Consider the following 16,574-nt stretch of genomic DNA (forward strand, 5'->3'; position numbering starts at 1 on the left):
TGGGCAGTCCACAGGTACATACACAGCTGGACAGTCCACACATACATACACAGTCAGCTGGACAGTCCCCAGGTACATACATACACAGTCAGCTGGACAGTCCACACATACATACATACACAGTCAGCTGGACAGTCCACACATACATACACACACAGTCAGCTGGACAGTCCTCAGGTACATAGATACACAGTCAGCTGGACAGTCCACACATACATACACAGTCAGCTGGACAGTCCACAGGACATACACACACAGTCAGCTGGACAGTCCACAGGTACATACACATACAGTCAGCTGGACAGTCCACAGATACATACATACACAGTCAGCTGGACAGTCCACACATACATACACACATAGTCAGCTGGACAGTCCACACATACATACATACACAGTCATCAGCTGCTTCTCAGAAAAAAGGTGCTGAACTAATTCAATGGAGAAATTTCAATTTTTCAATATGGTTGCAAGCAGAAAGAGCGCTTAGATAGATAGGACCTTTACCATTTGTATAAACTCAGCTTGCCTCATAGGTCGAAATGTAAGAGCTTCTAGAAGAAAACCATGGCAATCTTTGCCATCTCAGCTCAGGCAAAGCTGTTTTAGATGTTTCGTCACAACGAAAAACATGTTTCATTTAAAAAAAAAAATCTAAATTTCATTTCATCAGAGTTTATTCCAGCTTCTTAAAAGATACTGAATCATAAGCTGAGAGAAAATACTTGCAAATCATTTACCTGATAAAGAATTTGTTTCCAGAATGTATTGAACACTCTCTGCCTGGTAACTGGGCATGGTATCTGAGGTAGGTTCATGAGCTGGAAGCCAATCTGGACCAAACAGCAACATTTTGTCACAAATGAAAACAAAAACAATGCAGAACTATAACAATAAAAATGACTCAGTGATCAAAGGCAGCCTAGCTTAAGAATGGACCAGAGCTACCAGGCAGTGGTGGCACACACCTTTATAATCCCAGCACTCGGAGGCAGAAGCAGGCCGATTTCTGAGATGAAGGCTGGCCTGGTTTACAGCCAGGACTACAAAGAGAAACCCTGTCTCAAAAAAGCAAAAACAAAAAGACATTTACAGAGTGAGAAAGAGATGCCAAATGAACACACCTAGGCACTGTGTCCCATTGGCCACTCAAGAAGCACAAGTTTAAAAATCATACCTATTAAGATGGTTGTAATTTTTGTTTTGTTTTATTTTATTTTTGTTTTTTTTCAAACAGGGTTTCTCTGTGTAGCCCTGGCTATTGTGGAACTCACACTGTGGTGACTTGTGTGTAATTTTTAGAACTGATAATAGCAAGGAGTGACAGGGACACTCAGACTCAACTTGATGGGACTTGGATGGAACAACCCAAACTTCAGCACTTTGCTGATGGAACATAAGATCAAATTACCTCTTTAGAAATGGCGACATTTATAGTCTACAGTAACTTAGCAAGCATCCAGCAAGTACACGCTTGGGCTTTTACTCCAGGCAAGTGAGCATTTGTGTTAATATAATAGCCTGTAAACACTGGGAATGTGGATCAGTAGTAGAGTTCTTTCTCTGGGTTCAGTCTCCAGCACACATGTCCCCACCTCCCAAAACCTAAGCAAGAACATTGCCTTTAGTTGCTTTGTTCATAACTGTCCCAGGGTGGGCGAAGTTGAACGGCTATGCCATTGAGTGCTCCTGATCAGGAGCCTCAAGTGCTCTGATGAGACCACAGGCCTATACTTTATGGCAAAGCTTGGAGGACACAAAATAGACCCATGGGGGTTGTGCAGGAAGCTGGGTTTAACCACAGGGAGCACATAGAAACCATACAGACAGTGAGGTGAAGATGGTCTGTACCTGACTGTGGGGTACTTATGTAACTTTCTGAATGTACCCTAAGAACTGGGATGTATGGAAGTTACACCTTAAAGAACTTGAGGGAAATGATCAGCACTCTAGAGTCTTTAACAGGCTAGTATTCATGATCGTTTATGATGTCAGAGCTTGGGGGGGCGGGGTGGGGGGGGATGTCTTAACAGGCTGCCAGTAGGGCTTTCTTACTGGCATTAAGTATTCTTTGCTTTCACAATCAGAAAACAGTAAATATTCACTTTACAACCAAGAAGTAGGTAGCCAGTTTTTAGAGAGCTTTCTGGCTAAAGTTGTAATATGAAGGCACAGTCTGAAGGAGTCAAGTAGATTATATATTTGCTGAAATTTCTAGAAGACATCCTGCTGTTTTTTGAATATAGGAAGACAAGTTGTGTACATTTGTATGTCCCATGTCTAGTTGAGGTGTCAGGTGTAGACAACTGACTCAAGAATAGATACATCGATGTGATAATTGTGGAACTCAGTGCTACCTTAAAGTTCATTATTTTTCTCTTCTAACAAGGAAGCTAAGCTAAGCCTTCTGGAAATTTTAACATTTTATGTTTTCTAGGGCGATGCTGTTATCCTTTTAAAACACATGCCTCAGTTTCCCTAAGCTTCGATTCATTAAACACTTTGTGACTTCTGAAGGAAGCCTGTTTGTCTCAGCTGGTGTTTCCATGTAAAGGGACTTGTGCAGCTGACGCTTGGCTGGCTTTTCACCCATCTTTAGTACACTTTTAGTTGTATGCAGAATCAGTGGCAGCCTCCCCTCAGCAGCTGTTAAACCAAAGAGACTTCAAGTTTGTCAAGTGCCAGTTATTCATACTCTTAACTGTGGTGTGCTAACCAGACAGATGCAAGGAGACACACCACATTTGTCCTGAGTGGAGACATTTCTACTTTGTGTTCAGAGTCAAACGGGTTGTATAAGACTGAGTTGGGGTTTGAAGTGTTCAGTTTACTACTTGGAACCAGCTGTGAAGTCACTGTGTCCTGACAAAGCGTTCTCTAGTGGTGGGTACCCCTTTGAAAGAACATCCACACTTGAGTCGTGAAAGAGTCCTTGCCTTGTGCTGCTGTCTTCGCACCCTTGTCTCTTGCTGTATGCTGCTGTGTCCACACCCTTGTCTCTCACCATGTGCTGCTGTGTTCACACCCTTGTCTCTTGCTGTGTGCTGCTGTGTTCACACCCTTGTCTCTTGCTGTGTGCTGCTGTGTTCACACCCTTGTCTCTCACCACGTGCTGCTGTGTCCACATCCTTGTCTCTCACCATGTGCTGCTGTGTGCTGCTGTGTTCACACCCTTGTCTCTCACCACGTGCTGCTGTGTCCACATCCTTGTCTCTCATGTGCTGCTGTGTGCTGCTGTGTTCACACCCTTGTCTCTCACCACGTGCTGCTGTGTCCACACCCTTGTCTCTTACCATGTGCTGCTGTGTTCACACCCTTGTCTCTTGCTGTGTATTGTTGTGTTCGTACCCTTGTCTCTCACCATGTGATGCTGTGTCCACACCCTTGTCTCTTGCTGTGTGCTGCTGTGTCCACACCCTTGTCTCTCACCATGTGATGCTGTGTCCACACCCTTGTCTCTTACTGTGTGCAGCTGTGTCCACACCCTTTTCTCTTACTGTGTGCAGCTGTGTCCACACCCTTTTCTCTTACTGTGTGCAGCTGTGTCCACACCCTTTTCTCTTACTGTGTGCAGCTGTGTCCACACCCTTTTCTCTTACTGTGTGCAGCTGTGTCCACACCCTTTTCTCTTACTGTGTGCAGCTGTGTCCACACCCTTTTCTCTTACTGTGTGCAGCTGTGTCCACACCCTTTTCTCTTGATGTGTGCAGCTGTGTCCACACTCTTTTCTCTTACTGTGTGCAGCTGTGTCCACACCCTTTTCTCTTGATGTGTGCTGCTGTGCTCATACCCCTACCCCCATGGTTTTTACTTTGGTGATGTGAACATCTCAGACTTTGAGATCAGTACTACAATAAAACTGAATGACAGCTAGGGATTTCCCCCTAGAGCTTATAAAAGGGAGGTAGATCAAAAAGTTCTAATTTTGTAAAGGTGTGCATTTGTAACTAATTCTTCACCATTGTCTTCAACAGTTCCTTGAGGGGTTGTTTTGATTAGGTAGAAAATTTGAGACTATCAGTGCATTCAGTTGGACTTTGTCTTGGAATATAAATGGGTGGCCACCTGTGTTTGCTCTGTCTTCGGTGTTCCCTTCACCAAGAACATGCAAATCAATCTGTCCTGAAGCAGGGAAATAGAAGTAGTCAAAATAGCCACCAACCCTGTCTGATTCCTTAGATTCTCTCCATGTGTTAGTATCGAGATCACACAGACACATGCACGCACATACACATACATAGCCATATACATCTCCACACACATATACATGTATACATACATACAAAGATGGTCAGCAGTCCTAGTTTTAGAAAAAAAAAATGTTTATGACAGCTATAGACTTTTGTGGAATATACCTGCGTTTACTGAGTGTTCCTAATCTTTGAAGCAATTACTTGTGTTAAAAATAGAAATAATCCACCAGGCAGTGGTGGTGCATGCCTTTAATCCCAGCAGTTGGGAGGCAAAGGTTGCTCCACAGAGGGAGTTTCAGGAAAGTCGGAGCTACACAGAGAAACTCTGTCTTGAAAAACCAAAAGAAGGGAAAGAAAAGAAGGAAGGAAAAGATTGAATTTTTATTACTCTTGTTATGGAGAGACTGATCTGTGAGCCCCTTGAGGGAACCCCACAGATTGCCCCATTACAAGTGAAGGCTCCCTCTCTCCAAGAATGCAGGACTATTTTGTGGCCTCCTTCTTTCTCCCTTCATTCTTGTTCCTGTAAAGAATAACACACACACACACACACACACACAGAGAGAGAGAGAGAGAGAGAGAGAGAGAGAGAGAGAGAGAGAGAGCGCTGCTCTATACCCAGACCAAGAAGTTACCAGAGAAGTGAGAGAAGAAAAGATTAGGCTTACAGAAGGAAGCTAGATAAGTTGGTTAAGGTTCTTGCCCCAACATGCATGTTCTTCTCATAAAGCCATGCTAAAAGAAGTAGCCTGTGGTTTTGTTTTGTTTTTCCTATCTTACTTTCTTCATCTATGAAAGCTGTTTCCTGACTGGCACTAGGTTTGTAAAGTAGGATGTGAAGGAATGCTGAGTTAGTGTCTGTTGCCTGCCTGGATGTGTGTGTGTGTGTGTGTGTGTGTGTAAGCTCACAGTGTAGATGTGTGTGCACAAGCTCACAGGGTGGATGTGGATGTGTGTGTAAGCTTACAGTGTTAGATGTGTGTGTATGTGCAAGCTCACAGTGTAGCTATGGATGTGTGTGTGTGTGTGTGCACGCAAGCTCACAGTATGGATGCATGTGTATGTGCAAGCTCATAGTGTGGCTGATAACTCTTTAGGTTCTTGAACTTTTCCTGTTTTGACTTGAGCAAACAAGTTTGCACAAGGTGGTAAACAGCTGACTAAAGCAAACTGCTCCTAGTGGTCACTGATTGCCCTCTGCAGTCTGCTATACACTTCTTAGAGGCTTTCTCCTCTTAGCTTTGCTTTTTTGGAAGATAGGAATAAGCACTGCACCCTTGCAGTCTGGAGGTGCTATTTCCACAGTATTTACAGAACTGTACTCTGCATGGACTCAGGTTCACCGCAGTAGCAGGCCCAGCTGGGTCCAGAGAATGTGTTCTGCATGCAGGGACCTCTGGACAATGGTGAAAAGGTAATGACCACCTCAGTTATGATCCTGGGTCCTAGATCTCCAGGCTGGAGGGCAATGTGAAGGAGCTTAAAGAAGATGAGAGTTATAGGGGGAGCTCTTGGAGAGTCAAAGCACATTAGAATTGTGTCCTTGACTTGGGAGTCCAAGAACCTGTTGAGTAAATGGGCAATGCTGTTTCCTAAGGTTAGATAAAGTATAGAAGTGCCATTGATGAGGCTGGACCACAGATGGGGACAATTTGGGACAAATATTTTAGCTTACTTCAGGAGGCATTGATTTTTAGTTGCGCAGAACATTTTGATTCTCTCAAGTCTTGCTGAAAGGAAGTGTGGAGACCACCATGGTGAGCCACTCCTCCTGGCTCTGCTGAGGAAGGACTGCTTCCCCCTGAAGCCATGTTTTAGTAGAGAATAGTGAAACCGAGGGTGCTAGAGACAGCTTGCTGCATGTGTGAGAGGCTCATCTAGGTTCCTCTACCCTTCTCTGCTTTGCTCTGGGTTTGCCATTTTGTGCTGCTGGTAATCAAACCCAGGGCTTTGGTCACACATGGCAAGCACCCTACCCCTGAGCACTGCCCTGGCCCAGCTTCACTGTTAGCAATCTGTTGAAATAACCTGATAATTTATTTTTGTGCTAGCTTCACTATCCTCAGGACTAACCACAAACCTTGTTTGGAGCAGGAAGGAATCTTTAGTAACCAGTGCTCCAGGTGATTTTGGATTCAGACCAGTACCTCTTGCTGGGTAAATAGGAATTCAGTGTGGTAAACCACAGGCAGTTAAGTATCAGACTAATCAATCACACAGGAGACAAAGGACCAGCTTTTGTTGTAGGTTCCCAGGACCCTCATACTTCTGAGAATAGTCCCCAGTGTCTTTGCACAGGTCACATGTCAGTTGCTAGGAAGTGCCAGTTGAATAAAGGTGTGTACGTTTTAGCAGGTATAGGAGGTTTTTAGGCATTGCTGCTTCATCAGCACTGACTTTGGAGCATTCTGGTTCTGTTGACTTACGGACTCCTGACTAGTTCTGTTAAAAGAAAGCTTGAAGAGAAATAATAGAGGTTTCCATCTGAAGCCTCTCATTCTTCCCATTTCATTACTTTCTCATTTTTATTTTGGATAATTCACATTAGAAGTTATTTTTTTAAATTGGCATGTTCTTTTGTCCATCTTGTTTTCAATTTGATCTTTTGATAGCCTTCCTAAAAGGACTTTCTAATGTAAACTCTATAAATGGTGAGAATTAGCACCATTCGACTATAATGTGATTGACAATCCTACCATGTGCCAGTAGGGGAAGCTTCTGGACTCATTTGAGAATTATATTTCTAGTTCTCCTGAGAACTGCCAGTGACTCCCATCCTCTATATTCAGATTTGGCCTCTTTTTCCTGTGTTACCATAAATTGAAAGTTTTTTTTTTTATGTTAACTAAGGAACCATTTATTTTTCCATTTATGTCAACCAATAGTTGGGTCTGAAGTCAAAATGTCCCCTGAGGTAGTAGCATTACCACCCTTGGGTTTGGGATGCTTTCTGTTGTTAACATACTGCACATAAGCTTACTATTGTGTTTGCAAAATGAAGGTAATGTGGTGTTTCTTCTCTGTATCCAGTTTCTCCAGCCTGGGCTTGGACGGTAGCACTCCCAGCACCTCAGGCTCAGGAGCTTATAGTTGTACTGTATTAAAGCATTTAATGGAAAAATAAAATAGTGCTAAGATGAATTTTTAGTAAGATAATGTCACCTCCCTCTCCGACTTATGAGATGTAATTCTGCTGTCATCCTCACTGGCCTTTATAATAGACATCTGCTCCTGGGGACCTTCTTTAGGACCTGAAAGAAGCAACTTAATGAGGAAAGATTTGTCTTAGGTTATGAGAACTTAGGTAATGAGCATTTCATTAGGTCATAGCAGGGAGGGTATGACCTAGAAATTCTCTGGTGGGAGTATACATCCAAGACGCTCACAGTGTTGGAGGTCAGGAATAGTGAGCAGGGCCCGGTGTATACATCCAAGACGCTCACAGTGTTGGAGGTCAGGAATAGTGAGCAGGGCCCGGTGTATACATCCAAGACGCTCACAGTGTTGGAGGTCAGGAATAGAGAGTGAGTAGACCCTGGTATACCCCTCAAAGACCAGTTCCTGCTCACTTGCTTTTTCCAGGTTTAACCTAAAGATGCCACATCCTTTCAAATGGTACCTCGAGCTAATGATCAAGGGCTCAGAATATTAGCCATTGAGGAACAGTCCGGACATTAGCCTTAACATTTTGCTCCTGGCCTTAGGAGGCTCATGGCCATCTCTATGTAAAATGTGTTTCACCCCCATAGTCATACCAGTCCCTACGCTGTTCTGAGGGTCAACATTCAAAGTCTGTTTGAGACTAATGTCTCCTAGCTGTAAACCTTGTGTGAAATATTTTTATTATGTAGAGGTACAGAGTGAACATGCCCCTTCTAAAAGGGAGGAATAGGAAAACAGGAAAGACTGGACCAAAGATTGAAACCCAACAAGCATATCAAATCTGGTCATTCCATGGCCAGTGGCTAGAGCATATGCTGGCATCATCTGAGTTCCTTCCTGTGGCCCTGCCATGTGCAACACTCATGGGCTCTGTGCTAGCTTTATGTCAGCTTAACATAAGCTAAAGTCATCCAAGAGGAGAGAACTTTAATTAAGAAAATAACCTCCATAAGATTGGGCTGTAGGCAAACTTTTAGGGCATTTTTTAAATTACTGATTTGGGGAAGGCCTAGCCCATTGTGGATGAGGCCATCCCTGGGCTGATGGTCATGGGTTCTATAAGTTGAAAAAACATATTTTATATATATATATTTGTGTGTGTGTGTGTGTGTGTGTGTGTGTGTGTGTGTTTGTTTTTTACTAAGAAAGTATTTTTTTAATTTATTTGGAGCAGGAAAGAACTGTTAGTAACCAGCGCTCAAAAAGCAGACTGCAGCAAGCCCAGGGAGCAAATAAGTAAACAGTACCGCAACCCCCCCCCCCCATGGCCTCTGCATCAGCTCCTGCCTCCAGCTTCCTGCCTTGCTTGAGTATCACAGACAGTACTGAATTCTGCCAGCTCGAGAGCTATCTGGGTGACCTTGCACCCCTGCTGCAGCGGCCTCTGAGTACCCACAGACTGACCTTGGGTGACCTTGCACCCCTGCTGCAGCAGCCTCTGAGTACCCACAGAATGACCTTGGGTGACCTTGCACCCCTCTGCACCCCTGCTGCAGCGGCCTCTGAGTACCCACAGACTGACCTTGGGAGACAATTACTGCTTGCTCAGGGTATCCCTGTGATGCTGTCTTTTTAAATGAATGCTTTAAAATGCTTTTGCACTTTTATACCCTGGAGCCCTTCCTGGGTCTAGTGCTAACTGCACCTTCCCTGTACTAGCTGTAGCTTACTGATGTCTATTTCCTTAGCCTTCACTGTGATCAAGTTCCATTTCATAGTTTTCAAATCCTGCACGTTTGCTTCTGATGTTCCCCGTAAAGCTGGCTGAAAGCAACAACAGTGATCATGCCTATTGGGCACAGCCATTGCTGTTCATGTGTCTGTTGGCTTAGTCCTCTGAATTCTACCCAGAAAGGCCCACTCAACAGAGATTACAGCACTCTAGGGCTTTCCTATCTTAGGCCTCCAATCTCATCTCTGTTCTCCCACAAACCAATTTCTAATATTGAAGCCTCATGTCCAGGTGTATCACCATCACCACACTAGGTGGGACGAGTGTCACTGTTGTGTTTTGTATTGTTGTGACCAAAGTTCCTAACAGAAGTAAATGAAGGGTCTATGAAGTTTCAGTCCACCATCATCAAGGCCATGTCTAGTTACCTACCTGTGCTTTCTAGCCCCCTCCTAAAAGCTCTGAACCCTGGGAAGTGACACCACTTGCTAGGGGCCATGTGTTCAGACCATGAAAGGACTGAGGTTCCAGCATCCTCAGCAGTGTGCCTTCTTACCATGAATCTTCCTTGCTGTCCTTCTCACCGTCCCCATCCTTTGGGTTGTTTTCTTCCTCTTACTGCCTTTGTGCCTCTGGGAACTTAGCTTTGGCTTTCCTCGGTGACATGAGAGTCGTGAGGTCACATGCCTCTGCTCTGCCTGGGACAGTGCCTGCTGTTGCAGAGTAAGGAAGGCAGCTCAGTGCCTCTGAACACTTAGTGAGATTTCAGTGTTCATCCTCTCACTCCCACAGCAGCGCCCTAGGGATACTAGATTACTGTCACGCTTCTTTCTTCCATTTTTCTCTGTGTGTGTATATGCGTGTGTATGCGGGCACATGCATATGTAGGTGTGTGTACACATATATATGGAGACCCAAAGTTGATGTACAGAAATTGCCCACGGTAGCTCTTTCACTTTACTCAATGAAGCAGGATCTCTTAGTCAAATCAGAGCCTGTGTGTACTTACTCGTGCCATGTGTGTGGGTGTGTATATTAGCACACATATATTTTCATTTTTGGAATGAAAATTTGTGATGCTTTCTTTAAATCCCTTTTTTTCTCTGAAAAAAAAAAAAAGTTCAAAAAAAGCATCACTTTTGTTTTTCCACTGACAGGCTTGTTTAAAGACAAGAGAGGACGGACGTTGGTTCCCGTTCTGCTTCCTCCGGTGTTAGTTCCTGCAGCTTCACTCTTGGCAGGAGGATCCTGTCAGGACAGAAGTTTGTCCAAAGCTGGGCAGTACTGGGATACTTTGATGACAAGAAACTCCTCCTTTTAAAAAAATTAATTTTTAAAAAACTTTTAGAATACTGTGTGTGTTAGGAGTGGGGGTGGTAGTGCACATGAGTGCAGTGCACATGGAGGCCACAAGAGGGCGTCAGGTCCTTTGAAGCTGGAGTTACAGGAGGGAATGAGAACTATATGGGTGCTGGAAATCAAATTCAGGATCTCTGCAAGAGCAGCCTGTGCTAACAGCCGAACTGTCTGCTCCCCTGTTCTGATGAGCAGTTCTCATTGTTTATTTGTGTGATACGGTGTTCGAGTGTCTCTGAGCTTTCTCCTTTATACCTGTCAGGAGTTGTATGACCCAGCCACCACCCCAGAATGAGGTCAGGAGCAACTGAGGTAATGCTGACCTCAGGCAAGTTCTTTCCAGTTTCACAGTTTTAATATCTTATCATTGATTCTGGGTATGCTATAGTCAGGGAAAGGCGGACCTTGTCCCTTGGCTTAGAAGCCTGGGAATACTTATTTCCCAGTCCCCTTATCAGACAGGGCTTAAACCCAATTCTGTTGAGATTTTGTAGTCTGCTCTGAATATTTTTACATTAAGAATAAAATATTTGTTTTCCTACCTTTCCTCTTCCTGATGTTCCTAGTTTTCTAGATACTACGATATTTATTTAAATGTCGTCTTTGGTTTGTAGACATATGGAGCCTGGGTGTGATCCTTTTCATGCTGGTGTGTGGGCAGCCACCCTTCCAAGAAGCCAACGACAGCGAGACACTGACTATGATCATGGACTGCAAGTACACTGTGCCACCCCGTGTGTCTACAGGGTGCAGGGAGTAAGTAAAGCATGCGCATATAAGCGACTCCGTTAACCAGAAACTGATTCACCAGCACCTCAGGGACACCCAGCACATGTCAGGGACACCCAGCACACGTCAGGGACACCCAGCATACCTTCTCCTGATTCACCAACACCTCAGGGACACCCAGCACACGTCAGAAACACCCAGCACACCTTCTCCTGATTCACCAACACCTCAGGGACACCCAGCACACGTCAGAAACACCCAGCATACCTTCTCCTGCAAGAACTCCAGTCCATTTGCTTATGAGATTACATTTCTGCTGTTGGTGTTGTTAGTATTTGGTAAGAAATTCAACAGGAGAATGCAAAACATTCTTTCCCCTGTTTTCAAGAGATCCTTTTTGCTTTTCAGCCTCCAGAGTGGTGGTTAAGACCTTCCCTGGCCACTGCCTTTTTTTTTTTTTTTTTTTTTTTTTTTTTTTTTTAATTCAGTGGCAAAAAGCAAGAGTTGAAGCTTCCAGAAAAGAGTTGGGCTTTCCTGTTTGGCAGAAACATGTCATTACACGGTGCCTCCTGACTGTGTCATAGTAGCACATCATAGTAACAGCATGTCTTATATTCACATGCCCTCCCACATGTGCTTTGCTGTATGCCACTGTGGGAAGCCAGCACTGACTGGCGCATTGGGGATTCTCTGTCACCTGTGAGAGAGAGTCCTGTGAAAGGCATTTGGGGTTTCTCTGTCACCTGTGAGAGAGAGTCCTATGATAGGCTGTTTGAAGTTAGTGATGTTTCTAAATGAACCAGCTGAGATTGGATTTACAATTAAAATATTTTCTTCTGTATTAACAAAGTTTTGAGTTTTTCCTGACAAGCCATAAGGAGGAGCTATGCACGATTGACAGTTCTCTTTCAGGTAGAACCCCAGTTTGGGTGTGGGATTCTATGGACTTAAATACTGGCTTTTCTGCTTGCTGCTTCTGTGTCAGTGGAAAGGGTTCTTGACAGGGTTACTGTGAAAACTATATGAAGTGATAGTGTGAAGTGTATCATTGAGGCTGGAGCTCAGAAGATACTCTATGTGCTGGTGTTGGTGCTGGTGGCAGGTTGGGGATGGAGCACATGGAGGCTGGTTTAGGCAGGTGGAGCACACAGAAGGCTTTCTCTGTGTCTTGGTTGCGATGGTGGTTTTAGCTAGGGTACTTGGGAAGCCTGTCTCCTGTACTGGGTGTTGTTGATTTTAGGTGGATCACATGTCTTCCAGTGTGAGTGCCCACTTGCACCTCTGTGTGTGGACACGTGCAAGGATGTGCGTGTATGAGTATGTGTACACAAACTTGTGTGCGTGCATGTGCAATGGTAATTTTAGGTCTCTGCTCTTACTCTTCCCCTTAGGAAGCAGGCGTTCACAAGTGCAGGTTAGATATTTATAGTTCAGGATTATCGTCCCTGCTTCCAGCTAAAAACAAACAGAAGCATTATCTGTTCACTTTACAACTACATCATTTGAAAGCCCACCAGTTTCAGAAACAACGTGGGTGCTCCCATTCCTAAGATCTGAGACATTGTGTATCCCTTCTAGAGGGATTATTTTTAATAACTATGGGACCATTCCAACGAGAGGGAAAAAAAACAACAAAAAAACCCCCAACCTTTCCTAATGTGTTTTTCTGAGTGGGGTGTTTTAAGGAACATGTCCATTTTATCTGGCTTTCCAGTATGTTTCCTTGAGTGACTGTGATGCTTTTCTGTTGGAAACATGCTCTGTATGGATGCTCCTCCTGCTTGTCATCAGCCATCTGCGGCTTGTCACTCCCTCTGTGACTGTCCCAGGACTGGTTCTGATGCTGTTACCTCACAGCAGTACTGTCTTCCTGTCCTCCTGTCAGTATCTGTCTGCCTAACAAGGGGCTGCTTTCCTATTCAGAACTTCATGCACCTCACTTTTAGAATATTTAGGACTAAATGCTTCTGAGATAGGTTAGCCTCTCCACATTGGATATGATCAATAATCTTTGTTATTCAACTTGAAGTATTTCCTAATCTTTGTTGTCTTATTTTATGCCTGTCTTGTTTACAAGGTGGTTTTATTTCTAATTAGCTATTGCTTTTGATCGTTAAGTTAGAATATAGTCTGTATATTACCGTGTTTTCAAATTTTTGAGGCTTGTTTATGTCTATCATAAGAATAATTATTACAGTTGAGTTCTTGAAAGAATGTATTTTCAAGTTGGGGTCAGAGGTCTATATACATCTTTAAGGTCAAGCTCATTAGCTGTTCAGAATTGTTTGTATTTACAGTTTTCTCCACTGCTCTGAGACTATCTTCTACTGTGAGGGTGGCTTTATTTTACCCCATAAGGCTTGTCAGCATTTGCTTTGAAAGTTTTGAGATAAAGGCACTAGATGTAGATAAGTTACAAACTGCTCTGTCTTTCTGATGAGGTACTCTGTTTTTGTTTGGTTCACTGTGGTAGATAGAGAGCCACACCGGTCTAGTTTGGACCAGCATCTGTGTGGCATTTCCTCACCTTCCTTGAACCTTGTGGCCGTTTGTGTTTCCAGCTGTGGCGCTTGTTCCGTCTGCGTTTGTTGAGATTGATGGTAGTTGCAGATGTGGGGCATCTGCACACGTCTCTTCTGACTTCCTCTTCCTGGGTGGTGGGGTTCCCTTCCCACGCTATGCTTCCTCTTCAGCTATTTGGGGAAATGTATACTGTCATTTTAGTTTTTAAAATCTACACTTAATACTTAGCTCTATTGTCTTCTAAAACATTTTAAAATCCTAATATTTAACTATTATCTAATATATAGTAATTTTTTCTAACTCTATGAATTAATATTTTATATAAGTCAGATATTGTTGATGATCATCCACCTGTTTAACACAAACTTTGCTAAGCCCCCTCTCGGTTGAATTATATTTTTCCACCAAAATTAAATCCTACAGCTTTTCTTTTGGGAACACCTATTGGCTAATGCTTCCTTAGGGATGGCTTTATGCTGTATGTGACCATGAACATCGTTGCTGAGTATAGCGCTCTGGCTCTTGCTCAGCTATGACGCTGTCCTCCAGTGTTTCTCAGAATCCTTTGCTGTCCCTGAGAAGTCAGGTGTCTTGCCTTACTCTCCTGCTTCAAGGTTCTGCTTTTCTGTTAGAGCTTCTTTGTATTGTGCTTAGCCTCTTAGGCTCCCTAGCTTATGACTTTCATTCTTGCATGAATTTGGAAAGTTCTCAGCTATTACCTTCTCACATACGATGCCCTCGTCCTTGTTTCTGCTGTGTGCATGTTAGCCTTCTCCACTTTCTCATCTTCATCTCGGTATTTTCTATCTCGGCTTAGAGATAAAATATGTCTTTATATTTTATTTCCTTTATTACAGACAAATTACATTCAGTTTATTTCATGTATTACATATAAAAGTCTTGGCTTTATATTTATTTTATGAATTCTCTTACATTTAATTTCTTCAATGTGTCCATGTTTTCTTTTTTTAATTACAGAGGTTCTCACTTTTAGAAGCCCCCTTTTATTTTTTTCTCAGGATTGTGTAGTGTAATTTTGCCTATTTCTATTCCGTAGTCATAGTTTGGAGTTTTGTTTTGTTTTAAGCACATTTAACAGTGGATGTCTGTGCTGTGTGTTCAGCATTTCCAGCGTCTACATTCTGATTTGCTGTGTGTTAGGGTCTTGCTGATGGCACCTTATTTTCTTTGTGGGTTTTTATTTGTGCTAGTTTTTGAAGCATTGTTCAGAAATTTTTTTTCAGTTACATTCTATAGATAAGAGTTGTGTATTTTCTAGAACCAGAGTTCATGTCTTCCTTCTCAACTTCCTCTAAACAGTGGATTTCTTTCTTGTTTCTCACTGGGCACCGAGATGGAGTCCTCTTTCTTTTGAAGAGCTTTCCATGACCTGCCATCAGTACCTGCTGCCTGCTGTGTCCAGTCATAGGAACCAAACAACACGGGGAGCCATGAGGCTGCCCCATCCCTGCTTTCACTCTGGTTTTAGCTATCAAGTATTCCCTGTTTATTTTTTTTTTCGCCAGTCCACTTCTAAAAATGTATTACATGGTCTTATTTTCATTAGGAGAGTCGTTTATTCTTATGACACGAGCTAGCTCGTGTTGTGTCCAGTGTGCGTTGGGCCAGCTTGTTTTTCAGCAGCCGAAGTTTCCATCGCCAGTTATGTCTCATCAATACACTAAGAAGTTGGGATTGTTTTACTTTATACAGTGGCACCAGATTCTCATTTGTTGTTGAACCTAGTTAAATTGCTTTGTGACTGTGTAAGAAATGGTGCTTGTTGGTAACAGCCATCTTACTAGTCCTTGCAAACAGCTTGCTTCAGTAATGGGCTGCCTTTCTTCACAGCCTGATCACACGGATGCTGCAGAGAGACCCCAAAAGGAGAGCCTCTCTGGAGGAGATCGAAAGCCACCCTTGGCTCCAGGGGGTGGACCCCTCACCAGCCACCAAGTATAACATTCCCCTCGTGTCCTACAAGAACCTCTCAGAAGAAGAGCACAATAGCATCATCCAGCGCATGGTGCTTGGGGACATCGCAGACCGAGACGCCATCGTAGAGTACGTCTGTGCTTGTCAGTACTGGGGACAGAGGCCTAGGAGTCTCGATTCCTGAAGCCTTTAGACACTAATGGGTCATGCTGCTTCCTTTCCTCAATACTGTGACTGACTATGTGACCAAGAGCATTTTAAGGGGGAAGGGTTTAATGCTGACCTATAGTTTAAGGGAATGTAGTCTGTTTTGGTGGAGAGGTGTGGTGGCAGGATCAGGAGGTCGGCTACTCACACTGCTTCTGCCATCAGGAAGCAGGAGTAAATAAGAAGTAGAGCCAGGCTGTAAAACCACAAGGTCTGCCCCCATGGCTCACTTCTTCAGCAGCTCTTCGCCTCCTAAAAGTGCCACAGTCTTCTCAAACGCATCATTATTTGGGGACCAAGTGTTCAAACACAAGCCTATGGTGGCTTTCCACATTTAAGCTAGAGCACAGATGGAGCTCCCAGCTGGCAGACATATATCCATGCCCTCTATCATCCCCGGCCCCAGGCCCAGGGTGTGAGCCTTTGTGTTCCTTTCATTTTAGAGGACTGTCAGCTGTGATCAGGCCTTTCTTGATGCCTGTGGAGGAGGAGTAGAGCAGGGTGTTTAGTCTCAAGGTACATAGTGTCTGTGGAAGTGTCCCCATCTCATCCCTAGGTCCCACTGTGAGTGCAGAGATCAACATCATGACAGGCTTAGCATGCATTTTGTGGGGGTGGCTCCAGTGGGGCTGTCACACGCTGCCTCTGGCTGCACTGTACTTAGCAGGATGGGATGAATGGTCCCAAGCCTAAAGGATTTGCTGTCTACTCCTCGAGCCTTTCTGCACTCTCCCAGAACCTGCACAGTGTTTAGATGCTCATGAAATCTGTCAAAATAAGAGCCTTTTTTTTTTTTT

The 16,574-nt window shown here is 43.8% G+C and overlaps 1 protein-coding gene across 12 annotated transcripts in view; it reads left to right on the forward strand.

Annotated features, from left to right (window-relative positions):
• The window catches only part of Snrk (SNF related kinase), a 58,955-nt gene that overhangs the window by 34,728 nt on the left and 7,653 nt on the right, over positions 1-16,574 (forward strand). For 9 of the 12 annotated variants that reach the window (XM_031344114.1, XM_031344113.1, XM_031344115.1 and 6 more), the window contains 2 exons: positions 10,998-11,139; positions 15,487-15,699. In XM_031344114.1, the coding sequence (XP_031199974.1) occupies positions 10,998-11,139; positions 15,487-15,699 (355 nt within the window). Of the gene's footprint in view, positions 1-2,123; positions 2,884-5,515; positions 5,608-10,997; positions 11,140-15,486; positions 15,700-16,574 lie in introns of those variants that run through there. The other 3 variants (XM_031344122.1, XM_031344124.1, XM_031344125.1) reach the window with 3 other exon arrangements.

Source organism: Mastomys coucha, unplaced genomic scaffold (genome assembly GCF_008632895.1).
Source record: "Mastomys coucha isolate ucsf_1 unplaced genomic scaffold, UCSF_Mcou_1 pScaffold23, whole genome shotgun sequence".
In the NCBI taxonomy this organism is placed as follows: Eukaryota; Metazoa; Chordata; class Mammalia; order Rodentia; family Muridae; genus Mastomys; species Mastomys coucha.